The sequence below is a fragment of the Lynx rufus genome, unplaced genomic scaffold (genome assembly GCF_022079265.1).
Source record: "Lynx rufus isolate CCGP_SWC_20201006 ecotype Redwood Valley unplaced genomic scaffold, mLynRuf1.p SCAF_20, whole genome shotgun sequence".
Taxonomy (NCBI): Eukaryota; Metazoa; Chordata; class Mammalia; order Carnivora; family Felidae; genus Lynx; species Lynx rufus.
Window position 1 is genome coordinate 17681127 of NW_025814835.1, and position 15958 is coordinate 17697084.

The window sequence follows — 15958 nt, forward strand, 5'->3', positions numbered from 1 at the left end:
ACCCGGCGTAGACTTGCGGTTCATGAACCAGATGAAAAGAAAGATCAAAATACTACCAACTGCACACATTTGTAAATACAATTGAAAACTTCTTTCAAATACGTATTTTTCCGAAGTTTTAAGGGATACGCAAAAATATGCTCCCCTGGAGAACATGTCACTTCAAAACAACAACAACAACAACAACAACAACAACAAAAAACCCGCTGCCTAAAAGCAAAACCTTTATTAGTTTAACTTTTAGTTGAAATGAGAAACCACGCATTTATTCATAGGTGACGGAGCAAATACGCTATAATTTCAAGATACGAACTGTGTATGTATTAGTGCGTTGGGTGCAAAGAAGCATGCTATGAATAGAAAATAAGTCAGAATGGGCTTCTTGCCGTAAGACCTTTGAAAGCAGTGTTTAAGAAACTTAACATGCTGCTTCAAGCACTGCTCACACAGATTTTTGACTCAATCATGACTTCTAAAAGCTTATTTTCTATTACTAGAGTGTATTTATTAAAAGCGCAGAAATCAAGGGGTTATCTACCCCCCCAATTTTTTTAATAAAAAAAAAAAAGTTAATAGGCCACAAGATCAAATCGGGTGAAAGCCTGACGGGCTAGTTTAAAGCAAACTTAGATGAATGCACAGTACCGTACGAGGGCACTGATTCTCTGGGATCATTCTCTCCACATAACACCTGGCTGCCTAGACAAAGAGTGAAATGACAAACCTTTCACTATAATATTTGAATGACTCCCTGCCCCCCCCATCCCTTTACCTGCAATGCCTATGTGTCTATAAAAGAGCCTACTTACTATGGTCAATATAAAATGTTCGGCCATCCAAGTGAATTCTTTCTTCCCAACCAGGCTGGTATTAGGAGTGGGGAAGGTGCGGGAGGGAGGGAGGGAGGGAGGGACAGGGAGGGGGAGGGGGGAGGGGGAGAGGGGGAGAGAGAGAGAGAGAGAGAGAGAGAGAGAGAGAGAGAATCCAAACATTAGCTAACAGTTCCAAAAATCAATGGCTAAATTTAAACACTCTAGGACACACTTTTTATTCTTCTCTTATAGGGTGCAGTTTTAGGTTATAAATAAACTACAAACATTTCAAGTTAACTCTTGACCACATGTTCACTAGTCTTAGAAACCTTCACTCACTGCATGATGAACAGGAAACAGGGGTTCATATTTCAAAAGCTTCAAAGGGAAACTTCAGCATTCCATGCAACAGTCGAGTTTAGGATTGAATAAGCTCATTTAATTAAATGAATATTTACTGAGGACTGAAGGGAGGAGGAAGGTTAATTTAAAAATGTCAGAGAGATGCTTTAGCCCTGTCACCAGGTGGCTGAAAGCCCTCATATGGAGATTCTCTGGTGTGGGCTCTATTTGGACTCAGGAACTAAATGGATTTGGGTATTTTTTCCAAGGTAAGGCTGCTGTGCCCTCATTGTCTCAACTGTGCCCACGTGCTATCGGAAACTCAGGAGTCCAACAGATCAGGACAACACGTTGCCTTTCACATCTTATCTGTCTCCGGCACTCTCTGGGTTCTTTCCATCTAAACCCAGGAGCCAAACAGATTCGGAGACAGTGAGGGATATTTGTATAAAACCTGCTGAATAAAGACTGAACCCTAACTTTTCTAGATTCAAGTTGTGCCATAACATACCACACACCAGGCCAACAGAAAAGTTCTTGTGTTTGGAAGATCACCATCAAAGAACTCCCAGCACCCTCATTCTAAAAGCGTCTCAAGTCCTTGCCCGCCCCTGCCCACCTTCCTGCCCTTGTAAGGCTTTTGGACTTGGGGAGGGCTGAAAAGGACGTATGGCGCAAGTTTCGTTCAAAATCCAAATTGCTCAACTCCAACTTGGGCCCCCAAAGAGAATAAACTGATAAGAAGTTAAATTTATAAAACAGTCCTCAACAAGGAAGAAAAACAAGAAAAACAGGGACTGCAGGCTAAATGACTTACAGAAACTGTCTGTGATTACTTAGGCCTTTTTCTCCCATTGTTTTTAATGTGTCCATCCCAGTGGCTAAATTCGCAATAAGGACAGAACTCAGTGGTTGCTGAGTTACAGACTAAATGCGCACTGCTCAAACTGTCACGTGTAGACAATGTCCCTTACGTTCTAGGTACCAAGTCTACTTTCTACTAGCTGCTAATAATACAGAAACCTCTTTCACAAGTACTGGGTATAAACTATATGTACTATCAGAATTCAGCCATGCACCCTTTCCTGTTAAGAAACCGCAGACCAGCGGGACCCCAAAAGCCTGGACAAAGGGAAGGCCCACAGGGGCTCCCCAGCAACACCGGGCAGATGAACGGATACACATTTTCGGACTTGTCCACGCGTCTCCAGTGTACTCACAGGAAGAGGGCCAAGGTCATTGGGGTTTAAAGAGGCCTTTGACCGCATATGAACTGGAAATTTCAGGCGTGGATCTTCCTGCAAAAAAAAAAAATGGACAAGGCAGAAGACGTTAAGAGTGGTTCTGTGTGTGCACTCACTGGTTCCTCCCCTTCTGGAGCTGTGTGTCCCAAGGCAACCAGGCTGCGCGTGCAAGGATCTGCACTCTTGTCTGCATGGGGGAGGGGAGGACCTTTCTTGGTGTAGGGAGGCTGGCTGACCAACTCGCAAGAAAGATTTTACTCTTCTTGTCCTTGGTGAAAGCAGGATGGTGAGAAGATTTAAATAAAAGGTGAAGCATTTTCCCTGAGACCTCGAGCAGGTGAAGAGGAAAAGTCCCCGCAGGGATGTTACCATGGAAACCAGAATGGAGGGCGCCAGTGAACGTGAGGCTCTACTCTGCAGAAGGAATAGGGACAGTGGTTTGAAAATCTCTCGGGTCTTGAGCTCTGTGTGAGGGCAGCCAGCCTTTCCAACGGTGCCTGGGTTTCCTGCTGCCCGCCCTTCTAACCCCTTGATCTAGAGCAGAGAATCTGAATCTGGGCTGATGGTCATGTTTTGCCCAAACATAGATAGCCTCATCACAAAAAGTTTCATATCCCTACTAGAGAACATTCCTGAGAGTCCTGATCAAACTCCGCAAATTAGGCTCCCATTTGCGTCCTAATATTCAAAAGTTTGCCAAAGATTTTTCTTAAGGGGTATGGCTCATAAGACACTACAAAGAACCCACGAAAGAGAAATATATGTACCCTGACATCTTGGGTCGTGCTTTCTGACTTAGAACAGGCAGATGGATCATCTTGCAACTACCCTGCTACGAGCTGGGCACAGGATCTCTGTTGCTTCAGATGAGGAAACTGAGCAAGACAATGAGAGCGTGCCCGAAGGCTCCGACCCAGAGTCTGGGAGCTGCCTCTCACTTACACAGACTCAACGAAAATGCGATGGAACGCTGAGAATTCCTATGGTCAACTCCAAAGATTAGAAAACAAATGATAAGACTCAGAATGGGACATTGTCAACCAAGTAAGCCTGAGATTAAAAACAAAACGAAACACCCAAAAACCGATTTCAATTACATTAAAACCTTTGTTGCTGTCAAAGTACTAAAAGGTTTTCTGCCTCAGCATTTTCCTAAGTCAACAAGAAAATGAAATAATCGGTATAAATCTTGGAAAATAATAAAACTCACTTTGTGACTGATACTGGGTATGAAAATGTTCTAAAAATGGATTATGGGAATGGTCGCACATGATTGTTCGATGGTCTAAACACCACCTGGCTGTGTATTTTAAACAGGTGAACTGTATGACATGTGAATTATACCTCAAGCACGCCGTTAAAAAAAAGTCCCAAGTCAACAATATAGACCATTAATATCTGGATTATAACAAAGTTACAGATAGATTTTTTAACTGGCAAAATCTACAAAAAAAACAAACCCCAAATCGAAAACTAAAGCCAACCTTTGCTTTCTATTAACTATAGCACACTACTACGAACTGAAGAAGTAAATCATGTTAGCGGTTTATGATGGCTATGGACCCTGAACCTTATAGATATCCTTTTTTAAAGGGGAATCAGGGGCATGAAGCAGGCCCAATATTCCCTTGTGTACTGGGACACATACAGGACAAACGAATACACTAAGAGTTTGGATTTATAAGGTCCAATTAACTGATAATTTGGGTAAATATTTGTGATAGGCTGCAACTTGGAGCTCTAAGCTCCACAAAAGCCACCCGCTCAGGGATAGCTCACAACCACAGGGCCCCCGGCCCCCCACCCCCCAGGCCACTGACTATGCTAGCTTCCGGACACCGCACACAAGACCGGCCGTGCCTTGGAATCTCTCTCTCACACACACACACACACACACACACACACACACACACACACACAGGCTACTGTGAAAGACAATCGGTAAAAAGCTGGTGATTTAAAGCACACACAAACAGAAAGAGGCTGAAATGACAGAAAAGTGCCAGGGGATGGGGGCGAGGAGCATGAAGTATAAAACTCAATCTCACAGGTCTGCTGAAATGGCCTTGCATGGAAACCCAGACTTGGTAGAATGGGAGGGTTAGAGGCCCTCGGGGTCACATTATTTCATTGCACCATCACAAGTCAGAATGACGGCAGCAGTCGCTGCCTTCCAGCAGGCTCTCAGGGCTAAATCTAGGGGGCACTATTGAGCCCATCCTCCCAGCACGTCCCCTCAACAAGGAGGCAGGCTCCCCAAGGTAATGGGGCAGGTAACAGCAGCCAAGGCCTCGCGAGACTGTGACAACTTTAGGGATGACAGTAAGAGTGCTGTTTCAAATGGTAGAAATAAAAACGAAAATAAATAAAATACGCAAACCCCACTGGGTAGTTTCTCCCTGTCCCCAGGCACAGGAAAGCACGTTATTTCACTATTTCACAACTGCTTTCCTCAATATAGTTGGAAGAGTTTTTAAACAGAAGGCGAAGACCATCATTTTAAAAAAGGGGCGGGGGGGGTTTCCTAGCAGAATTATTTAGAAACATATAAAATCTGGGGACGCTGGCTGGTTCGAAAACCAGCTGTGGTTTTTTTTTTTCCTTCCTGGAAGAGGTCAGCAACCATGCCTAGGCTACGCTGAGTCTTATTAGTTTGGACCTGGGTAGAAAACAAACCGGCAACTTCATTAAGGTACATTCTTGCTTGCTACAAAAATAAGCCAACGCTTTGTCCTGTAAAAGGCAGAGATACACTCTTACATACGTGCCTCTGGCTGCTTCCTTAGCAGAAGAACGAACAAGTGAAGTCCTCTCGTAATCTCCCCTCGGGCACTTGGTGGCCTCCCGCATGCGTCCCTGGCCCTGCTGACCCAGGTGGAAACAGACTGATGCAAACTGGATGTGGCCTGACTTCATCCTAGACAGACCGCTGGCAGGCTGCCTGCATTAGTTGTGTTTGTGAAGGCTGTGTTTTATAAATAGACTTCAAAGGGAATTTTCCCCTATCGATGCATACAAGGGAAACACTGGCCTGTGTCTTTTCATGTTGCTGGTTAATGCAGGAATCAAGTGCGCACAGGCTGACGGGGGCAGAAGTGGTATCTTCATTATTCTCAATCTGACCTACCAGTTTCTCTCCCTGTTTCCATTGGAGTGTTCACATGCTACGAATAGCTACGCTGTTCTCTTTAAAAACAAACAAAGCCAACCCCAAACCAACTCCAAACAGACGCTAAGCTGAAAATTATCTTTCCCCTTCCCTCCATCTTTTATCACAATAAACCAGCAATGGGGAGAGTGGCTTCCACACAGAGCATTGTATACAGGCCTTTGTTTGGAGTGTGGGGGGGGGGGAGGCAGCTGTGTGCCGGGGCGTCTGACTTTAGGAAGGAAGGGTAGTAACTTGTGGAATTCCCAGTTGCTACCTTCAGGGTTTTCTACAGCGACAGCAGCGACAAAATACTGTTTCAACGCATTAAAATTTTAAATCGGTGCCATCAGTCAACACCAAGTATCTTGGGTCGAAGGGGGCAACTGGAAATTCAAACTGGGTTTCATTCAGCACCGATGCGGGCAATAAATAAAGCCAAGTGCTATTTAAAATAAAAGCTGTCCAGCGGCAGTCACAGTGCAGTTGTGGCGTGAGAGACCGAAAAGGTTAGGAGGCTGGGCTGCTAAACTAGTTCAAATGACTCAAATCACAGCTTATGCTGGCAAGCCACGGCGGCTCCATACACTAATCCATCTACTGCGACAATATTTACCCCTATTTCTGGAGCTCCCCTGGCTGGCCGAGGGCTGGAAAGCCCAGCGGTGCTGGAGTGAGTAGATCACCGGCAGGAAAGCCGAAGGTTCTGTGTCCACGAGGGCAAAGACCTAATACCCAGTCTCTATTGTGTCTATTTGGGCACCAAACAGGTGCCCATTGTTCACTCTCCATGTGCCCCCCCCAACCTGTACTATCACCTTCAGGCTAAGAGGCAAGTCAAACAAAGCAACATGCTAGCAGATGCCTCAGAAGGGATCAGGAGCTTACTACATGAATGTCACCAGACCTAAATGACAGGTTCCCCTGGCAGGCCACTCCTGTACCTCCAAAGAGGAAGAACTTTTAGAGTGCTTCTCACTAAGGAGTCTTGAGAATGTGTGGGGGGCATTTCTGGTCCCCCCTCCCCCGCCCCGGCAGGAGGACGGGGAGGAATAGTGGCTCTCAGGCTTTTCAGTGGCAGGAGCCACGGACGCTAGATGCCCGGCAATAAAAGGCACGTTCCTGCCCCCAGTGCAGAGAATGTCCTCGTGGAGACATGCCGCCTCACGATCCACTGGATTTTAGAGGGTGAGCCCTCTAGGGACTAAGTTAACATACACTGCAGGCAAAGTGTGAGTGACAATCCAGGTCACTTTGGTTCAGGTGTCTTTCTTAACACAATGTTTACTGTCCTACTGACTCTACTACACTAAGGGTCTTCTCTAGAAATGGGGATTTTATTTTATTTTATTTTTTTCAACGTTTATTTATTTTTGGGACAGAGAGAGACAGAGCATGAACAGGGGAGGGGCAGAGAGAGAGGGAGACACAGAATCGGAAACAGGCTCCAGGCTCCGAGCCATCAGCCCAGAGCCTGACGCGGGGCTCGAACCCACGGACTGTGAGATCGTGACCTGGCTGAAGTCGGACGCTTAACCGACTGCGCCACCCAGGCGCCCCTAGAAATGGGGATTTTAAAGCGTGCGTTCACTGTTAGCCCAAGCTAACAACCACCCGAACTCAACCGGCTTTCACATAACGTCAGTTCTAAGCACGGATGACAGAGGTCAGAGTTAAGCTCTGTATCCAGAGAGTGAGAGAGGGATAGGGACAGGAAGGGACAGGGACAGGAAGAGGGCAAACCTCCCGCAGCATCAGAAATAGAAACAACAATACCAAGTTTGGTTTCATCATAGGTCCAGAGATCACATGGTAGAAACAAACCGCTCCCTTCTAAAAGGACTACGTGTGGTGTTAAATAAGGCACCGCGAATTCAGCCGAAGAAATGAAGAAATGACAGAGGCACGGAAAGTTCTACACAGGCACCTCTGATTAATCTCGTCATGCTCGTTAATGCAACACACGGAGTGTCTTTCTCCTGGGGGATTCAGGGGCACGTGGAAGGGGAACAGGATGAGAACAGTCAATTTTGACAAGATGCTCACAAGGAGGGGCCATCAGATTTACAGCCAAACTCCTCAGCGCATCTCTTGACCCATAATTAAAGGACAGAAACGCAGCACAGAAGTGTGAAACACCGACCCGACGAGGACAGTACAAACTTAAAAGGACAAACCAAATGAAGATGATCATGGCCCTAAAAATGCAAAAAGAAACTGATGGAAGAAAAATGATTAGCATGCTTAGAAAGAGATTAGGATACCTGATACAAGGACAGCATCGCGAGAAGTGAGGCAGTACCATCAAATCGCTGGCACTGGGGGGCACGGCCCTTTTCCCCAACTACGGCAAACTGTCGGGCTCAGTGAGAGATTTCTCTGTGAGAACTACGGACACCGAGGAAGGAAACCCAGGAGTCCATACCAGACCTCGGGAGGAAAACGGAACCAAATAAAAGCAGCAGCCTTACCCACGTTGTAGTCTTTGTGTTATGGTCAATGAAGAAGGGCCGGCCGTTTGGTGCTATCCTCATTTCCCAGCCGGGTGGCAGGAAGCTCTGTGTGACTTTGTGTTGTGGTTTAGGGGAGTTGTAAGGTGATGGCTGTGGGGACTGTGGATTGGAAAGGGTATCTTTCACAGCCCGACGTACGGGTGAATCCTTGGCACCCTAAGGAATAATAACGAGCATTAGAATTCTTACCACGAGCTAGCCCGGAGGGGTCAAAATGTACCTGGGCATCAATGAACGCCCGTCTTTGGAGAGGGACGAGGGAGAAGCTCCAAAAACCTGCTTCGGTCATTCATTTAACTTTGAAACCACTCTAACTTTCAAGTTTTTTTTTTTTTTTTTTTTTTTGGGTTGATTAAACACACAACGTTAAGTACTTATAACCAAGATCCGTGGACAGCTATTCAGCACACACCCAAAATCTTGTTCTCTGTTGAACATGACGGATGGAAGGTTTACAGAGGCTGAAAAAACGCATGCCCCTGCTCTTCATGAGCTCACAGTCTAATGCGGAATGGGTTGGCAGTTTTCAGAGCACAGAAAGAAAAACCTGGACCAACGGAGACAGCCACCCGGCCTTGCATGGCTGCTACCCGCTGAGAGCCCATTTGGACGAGATCACAGCCACTCCCAGTCATCAGCATCCTAAACCCAGGGGACGGACCCACGGCCATCTCTACGACACAGTCAAGTTCGGAGCTTCCAACATTTGCTCTCCGGCTTCTCTCACTCTGATATTGGTGATGTTAAGGGACGGCACGGACCCCACACACACAGGAGAGAAGCACAAGCAGGTGCCCAGCAATGGTTTAGGGACGCGAATGTGCATCGGAAACACGTATGCCCATACAATGACAGGCCCTACGGTCGAAAGGAAAGAAAATGATCAAAGCAACGGCTATGTTTTCAAACGCAATGTAAAGCATTGGTATTTGAAAGAGTTATTATGCGGTCAAGAGTGAAACACAACAAGAATGGAGCAAGTTCGGAAGAGAGGCGCCCGCTTCCAGCACAAGGGACCGTGGCGGCAGCCGAATGAGAATGGGAATCAGGCGGGAGCCCACGGATGCGGACCAAGGCGAAACAGAGAAGCGTGAAGTAAGGCCGCACGAGAACACCCTGCACCACGGACACAACGGCTGATCAGAGAGGGGACAGGGGCTGCAAAACTCAAATCCAAGGGAGGCGAGAAGAGAGAATGAGAAGTCCCGGGGACAGAGCGACCCGGTTAGACGAGGCAGCCTTCTCACCTCCAGTGGGGCAGATAAGGTTACAGTCGGCGAGCTGAGGCTACGGGGCCGGCGGATCTGAGGCTCGATTAGGTGGTTGTTACTGTTTGTGGCGGATCCGGAGGCACCATCTTCTGCGAGCTATTTTGGAGGCAAAAACAAGTTAGCTTCATAGGAGGATCCCCTGTGCATGTGATTGGGAGCGCGGACCCAAACAACAACACAGCCAGCAATAATGAGAGGTCTGGCCTCTTCGAGTGTGGAGGAAACGATTACACATAATAATGGGGGCAGGGATGGGGAAACACATCCAAAGGAAATAGAAATGAATCACTAGCCCAGCCTAAAAACCAGCCTCAGAAATAAAGGGGGCTGGGAGAGAAGCTATACTGTGGTAGGCTCTTACTTTGAAAATATCTTTCCATGTCACAGCTTAAAACTGCATCTAGGGATGGGCTGATCTGAGGACCGAATTCTTCCTCAGGGCGGTATTATGCTTAGAGTTAACACGTTTTCTTTGGGAGGAAAGATTTTCTCAGACACGGGTTCTTTAGAACAACACATTCACATCGGGGACACTGAGCTCATGTACACTTTGGCTCCTGTGGCCTGTGATTTTAAGTTGTAGGACGATCTGCATACCTGCATGATAGGTCGAGTCCAAGTTGTGGTTCGATTGTTATGATTGACATAGTATGTGCGTCCCTTAGCATCTTTTCGTTCTTCCCAGCCTGAAGGTAGGCCCGGCGTGGTATGTGCATAGGCCACTGATGGCTGTTTGTGTAAGAAATCATTATTATTTAATATCTTGCATTTGCTTTCCGATCAGTTTAATAAAGTCATATACACCCAGAGAATTACTTGCTCTAGACCAAGTAAGTTAATTTGACCAAAACATTAGTGTCTGGAAAAAAGGCAACGGATTTCCAAAGGCTTCAAGTCTACTGTGAAATGAACCCCACGCTGCTAGGAGGTCCAAAAATCGTACCTACATCAGTTGTAGAGCCCTGAAGACTGAAACGTCAAGGGTTGTTGTTGCTAACGTGATCGTAAGAGAAATATACAATCTATTTCAGCTACTAAATTTTATTGTCAAACCGCATGTTACCCAGAGGGATTGTCCTGAACATTTTTTCCTCCATATAGTCGCCACGGTGATCTTCTCCTAATTCCTAAACTCTTCATCGGCTTAGAGCCCTTCCTCTATAGCTTTCAGGGGAAAGAATACAGTCTCCTCTCCAGGAGGCCTGTATTTGCACCAGGGCATAGAATCAGGAGGACTGACCAGGACAGCAAGTGGCCAGGCAATGTAGGTTAGAATTCCAGAGGGTCCCCATAACCGAGGCAGCGTCTGCTCCCGTCCTCCCCTACGGCGGGTCTCTCTTTAAAAGGAGAAAAGGGGCTCCTGGCTGGCTCAGTCGGTTAAGTGTCCGACTCTTGGTTTCAGCTCAGGTCATGATCTCACGGTTCGTGAGTTCAAGCCCCACGTCGGGCTGTGTGCTGACAGTGCGGAGCCTGTGTGGGATCCTCTCTCTCCCTCTCTCTCTGCCCCTCTCCTGCTCATGCTGTCTCTGTCTCTCTCAAAAAAATAAACTTTAAAAGGGTGCGTGAAACACCCATGGATTCTGGGTCTAGAGACATGTCCAGCAACAGAGTGACTGTATTTGGACAGTCCAAGTTAGATTGCAAAAGGACTCCTGAGACACTTTGGTCTGTAGGAAGCAGTCTGAGAAATGCACTCTGGGTGGAGACACATCGGAACAACAAGGATGCCTCAGTGACTCCTGGAGGGAGGAGATGGACGTCTGAGGTGAGGAAGTCCTGTGTGTACGGAGGCTGCACAGGAGATCTGTAACTGAGAAAGGGGTGCTACCCTGAGGGCGGGGGCTCAGAGACAACAAGCCAATCGTGGCTGCCGAGACTCCTGGGAGAACGTACAAGAAACAAGAGGCCAAGCATCAGGAATAATCTCTTTCATGAGGTGACAGAAGGAAGCTTCTTCTTTTTGGGAACGGTCTTCCCTAATTAGGATCTTGTGACCTGTAGGTGTTTTACCAGGGGCATACGGGGGTGAGGAAGTCAATCTCTTAGCCCATCTCTTAGCATACCTCCGCGTGCGCATCCGATCGCTCACGTCCACTACCAACACTGTGCCTTGGCAAAGAGGATGGTCAAAAGCACGCTCAGTGACACTGCCACGTAACCTGGGGACCTCGGTGAATGAGGCTGAATATTCTGCTTCATGAGCTTGATGGCACGTTCTAGAGAAAAACCACCTGAGCCACCGAGCAGCTGCCTCAGTGTTTATTCCCAAAACGTTATTTACCGAGCAAGGCAAGATTATTTGTAAGAGGACTTTCTGCTAAATCTGTGGTAACTATTTTCTTGGCATTCTTCCAGATTCAGTCCTGAAGGCTCTAAAATGGTTCGTTCCAAGACTGTGACCACATGGGTTCTGGAGCTAGGTGTGGGGCCACAAGAGAGAAAGGGACATCAGCATGCCGACTGGATCCTTCCATGAGTATTGAAGACACATGACTTCACCTACAGCCTTCCCTACCTGAGGCACCAATTCAAAAGAGCTGTTTCTACGGCTACTTTTCTCTGGGGCACTACCAAAACTGGACTCCGCTGAACTAAGTTAGAACCCACATTGTAACCTAAGTGGTCAACTCATATTTTTGGCCAAGTATGTGCTATCAATGTAACCTACTGCTGCTTATGTGACGACCAAAAATGCTTGGGTTAAACGGGAGACTAAATGGAATCGGTTTTCCTCCTCCCTACTGAGTTAATTTGTGGGAGAGGAAATCAGGCGCTCAGAAAGCTCTACTCTGGAAACCATCAGGATAGCATTAAAGTTAGACAGTCCCCAGAAAGGATACTTATGAGGAGACTCATAGAAGAACTTGGATGTGCCATGGCTAATCTCAGAACTGAACTCTAAAGCTGCAGAACCTCCAGCACCAGGTTCCTTTCACAGGTCCAGTTAATGGGACTAATCGGTTTCTGGAAACTAAGAGCACAGTGCAGGAGAGAACACTGAATTTGATTAACATGCTCGTTTCACCTTCCATTGAGAATTGAATTGGTGCCCTATAATCTAGTCCCATTTATGTGTGATGGTACTATTAAATTCTTTCTTTATAGATTTCCTTCTAAATGACCTTGGAGAACAACTTGTGCCAACAAGTCCATTTGTGACTCACAGCACTGCCCTCACCACAAGCAGCAGGGGAGGAGGCAGGACTCAGCTCCTCCAGACAGATCATGCAAGAGACCCAGCCCTGGAGCTGAAATCAGACTTCTGTTGTGAGAGAGAGAGTGTGTGTGTGTGTGTGTTCACATGTGCATGCCATATGACCTCAAGAGACAAGTTCATTAATCAAGAGACAAGTTATAAACTGTTAGCTTAATTTAACAATTTCACAGCTTTTCATCTGAAAATACTATTGTGTTTTGGCATCGCCCAATTGCCAGTTAACGATGGCTTCCCAGTGGCTCCATTTATTTCATTAAGACGAAGAACTCAATTATGGATAAACTGTAAAAGTTTCAATATGCTTTTAAAGATGGCAAACAGTTTCGTACGATCACAGACTCTCCAAGGTTTGCTCAAACCCTGCTATACCGTTACCTCAGTGTATTTTTAGGTACGTTATATACAGAAAAGTCCAGAAGGACTGTGCTATCCCCCTCCTTTTATCTCAGGGAGGGTTCCTGCTTGGCCAGCTGGAAAGGGACACTGGTGTGTATCATTTGTGTATATACGCCAGTGTGTATTCATAAACCGAAGGGCTGTAGTTCCACAGGTGAGGATCAGGGCTTGTTCATTAATGCACTTGTTCATAAAAGCACTACCATGGAAAAAGAGGTACGGTTAACACAACACGGTGCATTGTGCCCAAAGGGTGGGGCGTGGGGGTGGGGCTGAATGTTCACTAACAGGGGAAGATTATATAAATTGAGGTGCATTCACATAACTGGATATTATTCAATTATTACCATGTCCCAGAGGAAGGACCGTAAGTGACAAATGTCAAGTTGCTAACTGATGTGTGTACAAGATCCCAGTTGTGTGTGTGCATGCACGAGGAGAGGGTGTGTAAAAGGGGGAAAAACTTGGTAAGAGAAGGAACTGGAAAAGATACTTTCAAACCTGTCTCGATTTCTAATAGCCATCAAATAAGTTGGTTTATTGCAGCCGAATGATCACCAGATACGTGGGAGGCATGAGGGTAGGTACAACACTTGGGAATGACTCAAGCCCTTAAAAATAAACAAATCCGAACTCGTATTTTTAATTCACTGCTGGACGAGGGGGAGGGCACCGGCAGGAAGAACACAGCAGTGGCAGGGGCCACAGGACCTCGTTCAGATGGGTCACTCTGCCCTGCCAGGTACCTCTCACCATGGAGCCCAGTGCTCTCATAATTCGGTGCATCCTGCCGCTTAATGTCCTCAGCTATCACAACACTCCAACACTAATGGCAGATCCCATGGCCCATAAAATGCAAAAATGGATGGTAGAAAATGCTCATTAGCCCTGGATTCTGTTAAAATTACTTAATGAAACGGTTCTGTCCACCTGGCAGCAATTCTGCTGGAGGCTGAGCCTGGCCACCTAGCACATGACTTTCACATAAATCACAAGCTCGCTAGCTTCCCCTGGGCTTGGTTTTGCTGACTGCCCATTTGATTTTCCTGTGTGCAGTGCTGAGCGTTACATTCTAACAATATAACTAAGTTGGTCTTTTAAGTCCACATCCTGCAGAAAACCAGCAATTGTGTACGTATTTAAAGGTATTCTCGGACGCCTGGGTGGCTCAGTCGCTTGAGCGTCCGACTTCAGCTCAGGTCATGATCTCAAGGTCTGTGAGTTCGAGCCCCGTGTCGGGCTCTGTGCTGACAACTCAGAGCCTGGAGCCTGCTTCCGATTCTGTGTCTCCCTCTCTCTCTGCCCCTCCCCTGCTCATACTCTGCCTCTCTCTCTGTCAAAAATAAATAAACATTAAAAAAAATTTTTTTTAAAGGTATTCTCAAGTAATAAGCAGTTATAACCAACCTAACAAGGGTGACACAATTAGGAAAATTCTTCCAAGAGTCGCAGTAGCTCAAAGCATAAACTATAAGCTAGCCTGTTGTCTGGGATCATGCAAAAAACAGGCAGTTAAAATACATAGTCCTGTTCAAGTTACCCATAAACATCAATACTAAAAATTATTTAAAATAATGAGCAAGAGTAACAGATACTTGGCTTAGAGAAACTAAATTTTAAATTTCTTCCTTATATTCCCTCCTCTCTCTCCCCCTGAATTATACGAATCCTCGCTCACTCCTGTGAATAGAGCTCCTTGTAGCAGAGCAAGATTCATGCTCACCATACACAAATCTAACCCAGGGTTTAAAATCTGGTACGGGGAGCGGACGGGAGAGGTTGGCTGTGCGCACATCTGGGAATCCACAGGGACAACGGCATGTAGTTCCTGTGGCTTCCCTATTCTCTTCCAACCAAATTATTTTACTCGGGCATTCTAACAAAGCAGAAAAGCTTATCAGAAGTACAAACACTCAAGACAGAGATACATTCTAGTATATGTGCTGCCGAAACGAGCATGGCAGAAACACATTCCAAACGGTCAAATTAAATGCACTTAATTGAACCTTGACAGTATTCCTAACAAAACGACAGGGGACTAAAAATCGTCTCACCCAGTACCTCTGAACTATGTGAAAGTGAATTTCACACGTATAGCTCCGCGGCACAAAGAAGCTGATCTTACCCAAAAAAGAAAAAAGAGTACCTTCACCATTGTGCACAATGTTAAAAACCAACCCACGGTTTTGTCATGAATGTCTGATCAAGGGTATCATTACCGTTGGCTCCTCACCACCTGTGACAGTTGATGAACGCGCTCTCCTAGCTGGGGCACTTGGCTGTTGAATGACAATTTACGTCAGTGAAATGCACTTAGGGAGACCACCCACTGCTTACTGAATCAGGAATCACTGGTGATGCAGCCAGTAAGGCAGGTGATGTGGATATGAATCCCTGAAATCCACCCTATTCAAATAAAGCTGAGCAACCACTCACTGATGACCAGAAGAAAACGAGAAACGCAATCGCCTTCCCACCCAGAGAAGGCTCCGCTTGCAACATGATTCGGGTAAACAATGAACTGACAACCTCAGAAACGTGAGATGTATTATTCGAAAAAAACTGAAAACCACCATGGTTTTGCCCCTACTGTTAAATAACTAGCGGATTCTGAAATCTGCCAAACTCGTAATTTGAATAAGAGGCCACTGGTGATCAGTGAGTTTACTGCTTTACAGGGTACAAGGAAAGAGGGAGGAATCAATAGTTTCCCGGAAAGTGAGCTTTTTGGGCAAATAAAATTGAAACTGATTTTGAAAAGGAGAGAAAGTGCCATTAATTCATCAAGGAAAGTCACGGAATCATCAGATTGAGGAGGATCCCCTCTCCAAGGATATCACAGCTGATTATTCTGGTTTTGGGGGACGCCTGTACTAACACCATTCCAGAAAGCATGCGCTTGTCAAGCTTCTGATCAACCAGCCCATTCTATGTGCACCACAAACTGAGTCTGCCGTGTTGATTACTCACTTAACCAGTGTACTCATCAATCCGTTCCGTTACCATTAAAGACTA

The 15958-nt window shown here is 46.2% G+C and overlaps 1 protein-coding gene across 1 annotated transcript in view; it reads right to left on the reverse strand.

Annotated features, from left to right (window-relative positions):
- Positions 1–15958, reverse strand: part of NEDD4L (NEDD4 like E3 ubiquitin protein ligase) — a 342953-nt gene that overhangs the window by 41083 nt on the left and 285912 nt on the right. The window contains exons 13-17 of the mRNA XM_047086375.1: positions 9928–10059; positions 9307–9426; positions 8018–8215; positions 2375–2452; positions 810–864 (exon numbers count right to left, since the gene is read on the reverse strand). Of these exons, the coding sequence (XP_046942331.1) occupies positions 810–864; positions 2375–2452; positions 8018–8215; positions 9307–9426; positions 9928–10059 (583 nt within the window). The remainder of the gene's footprint in view (positions 1–809; positions 865–2374; positions 2453–8017; positions 8216–9306; positions 9427–9927; positions 10060–15958) is intronic.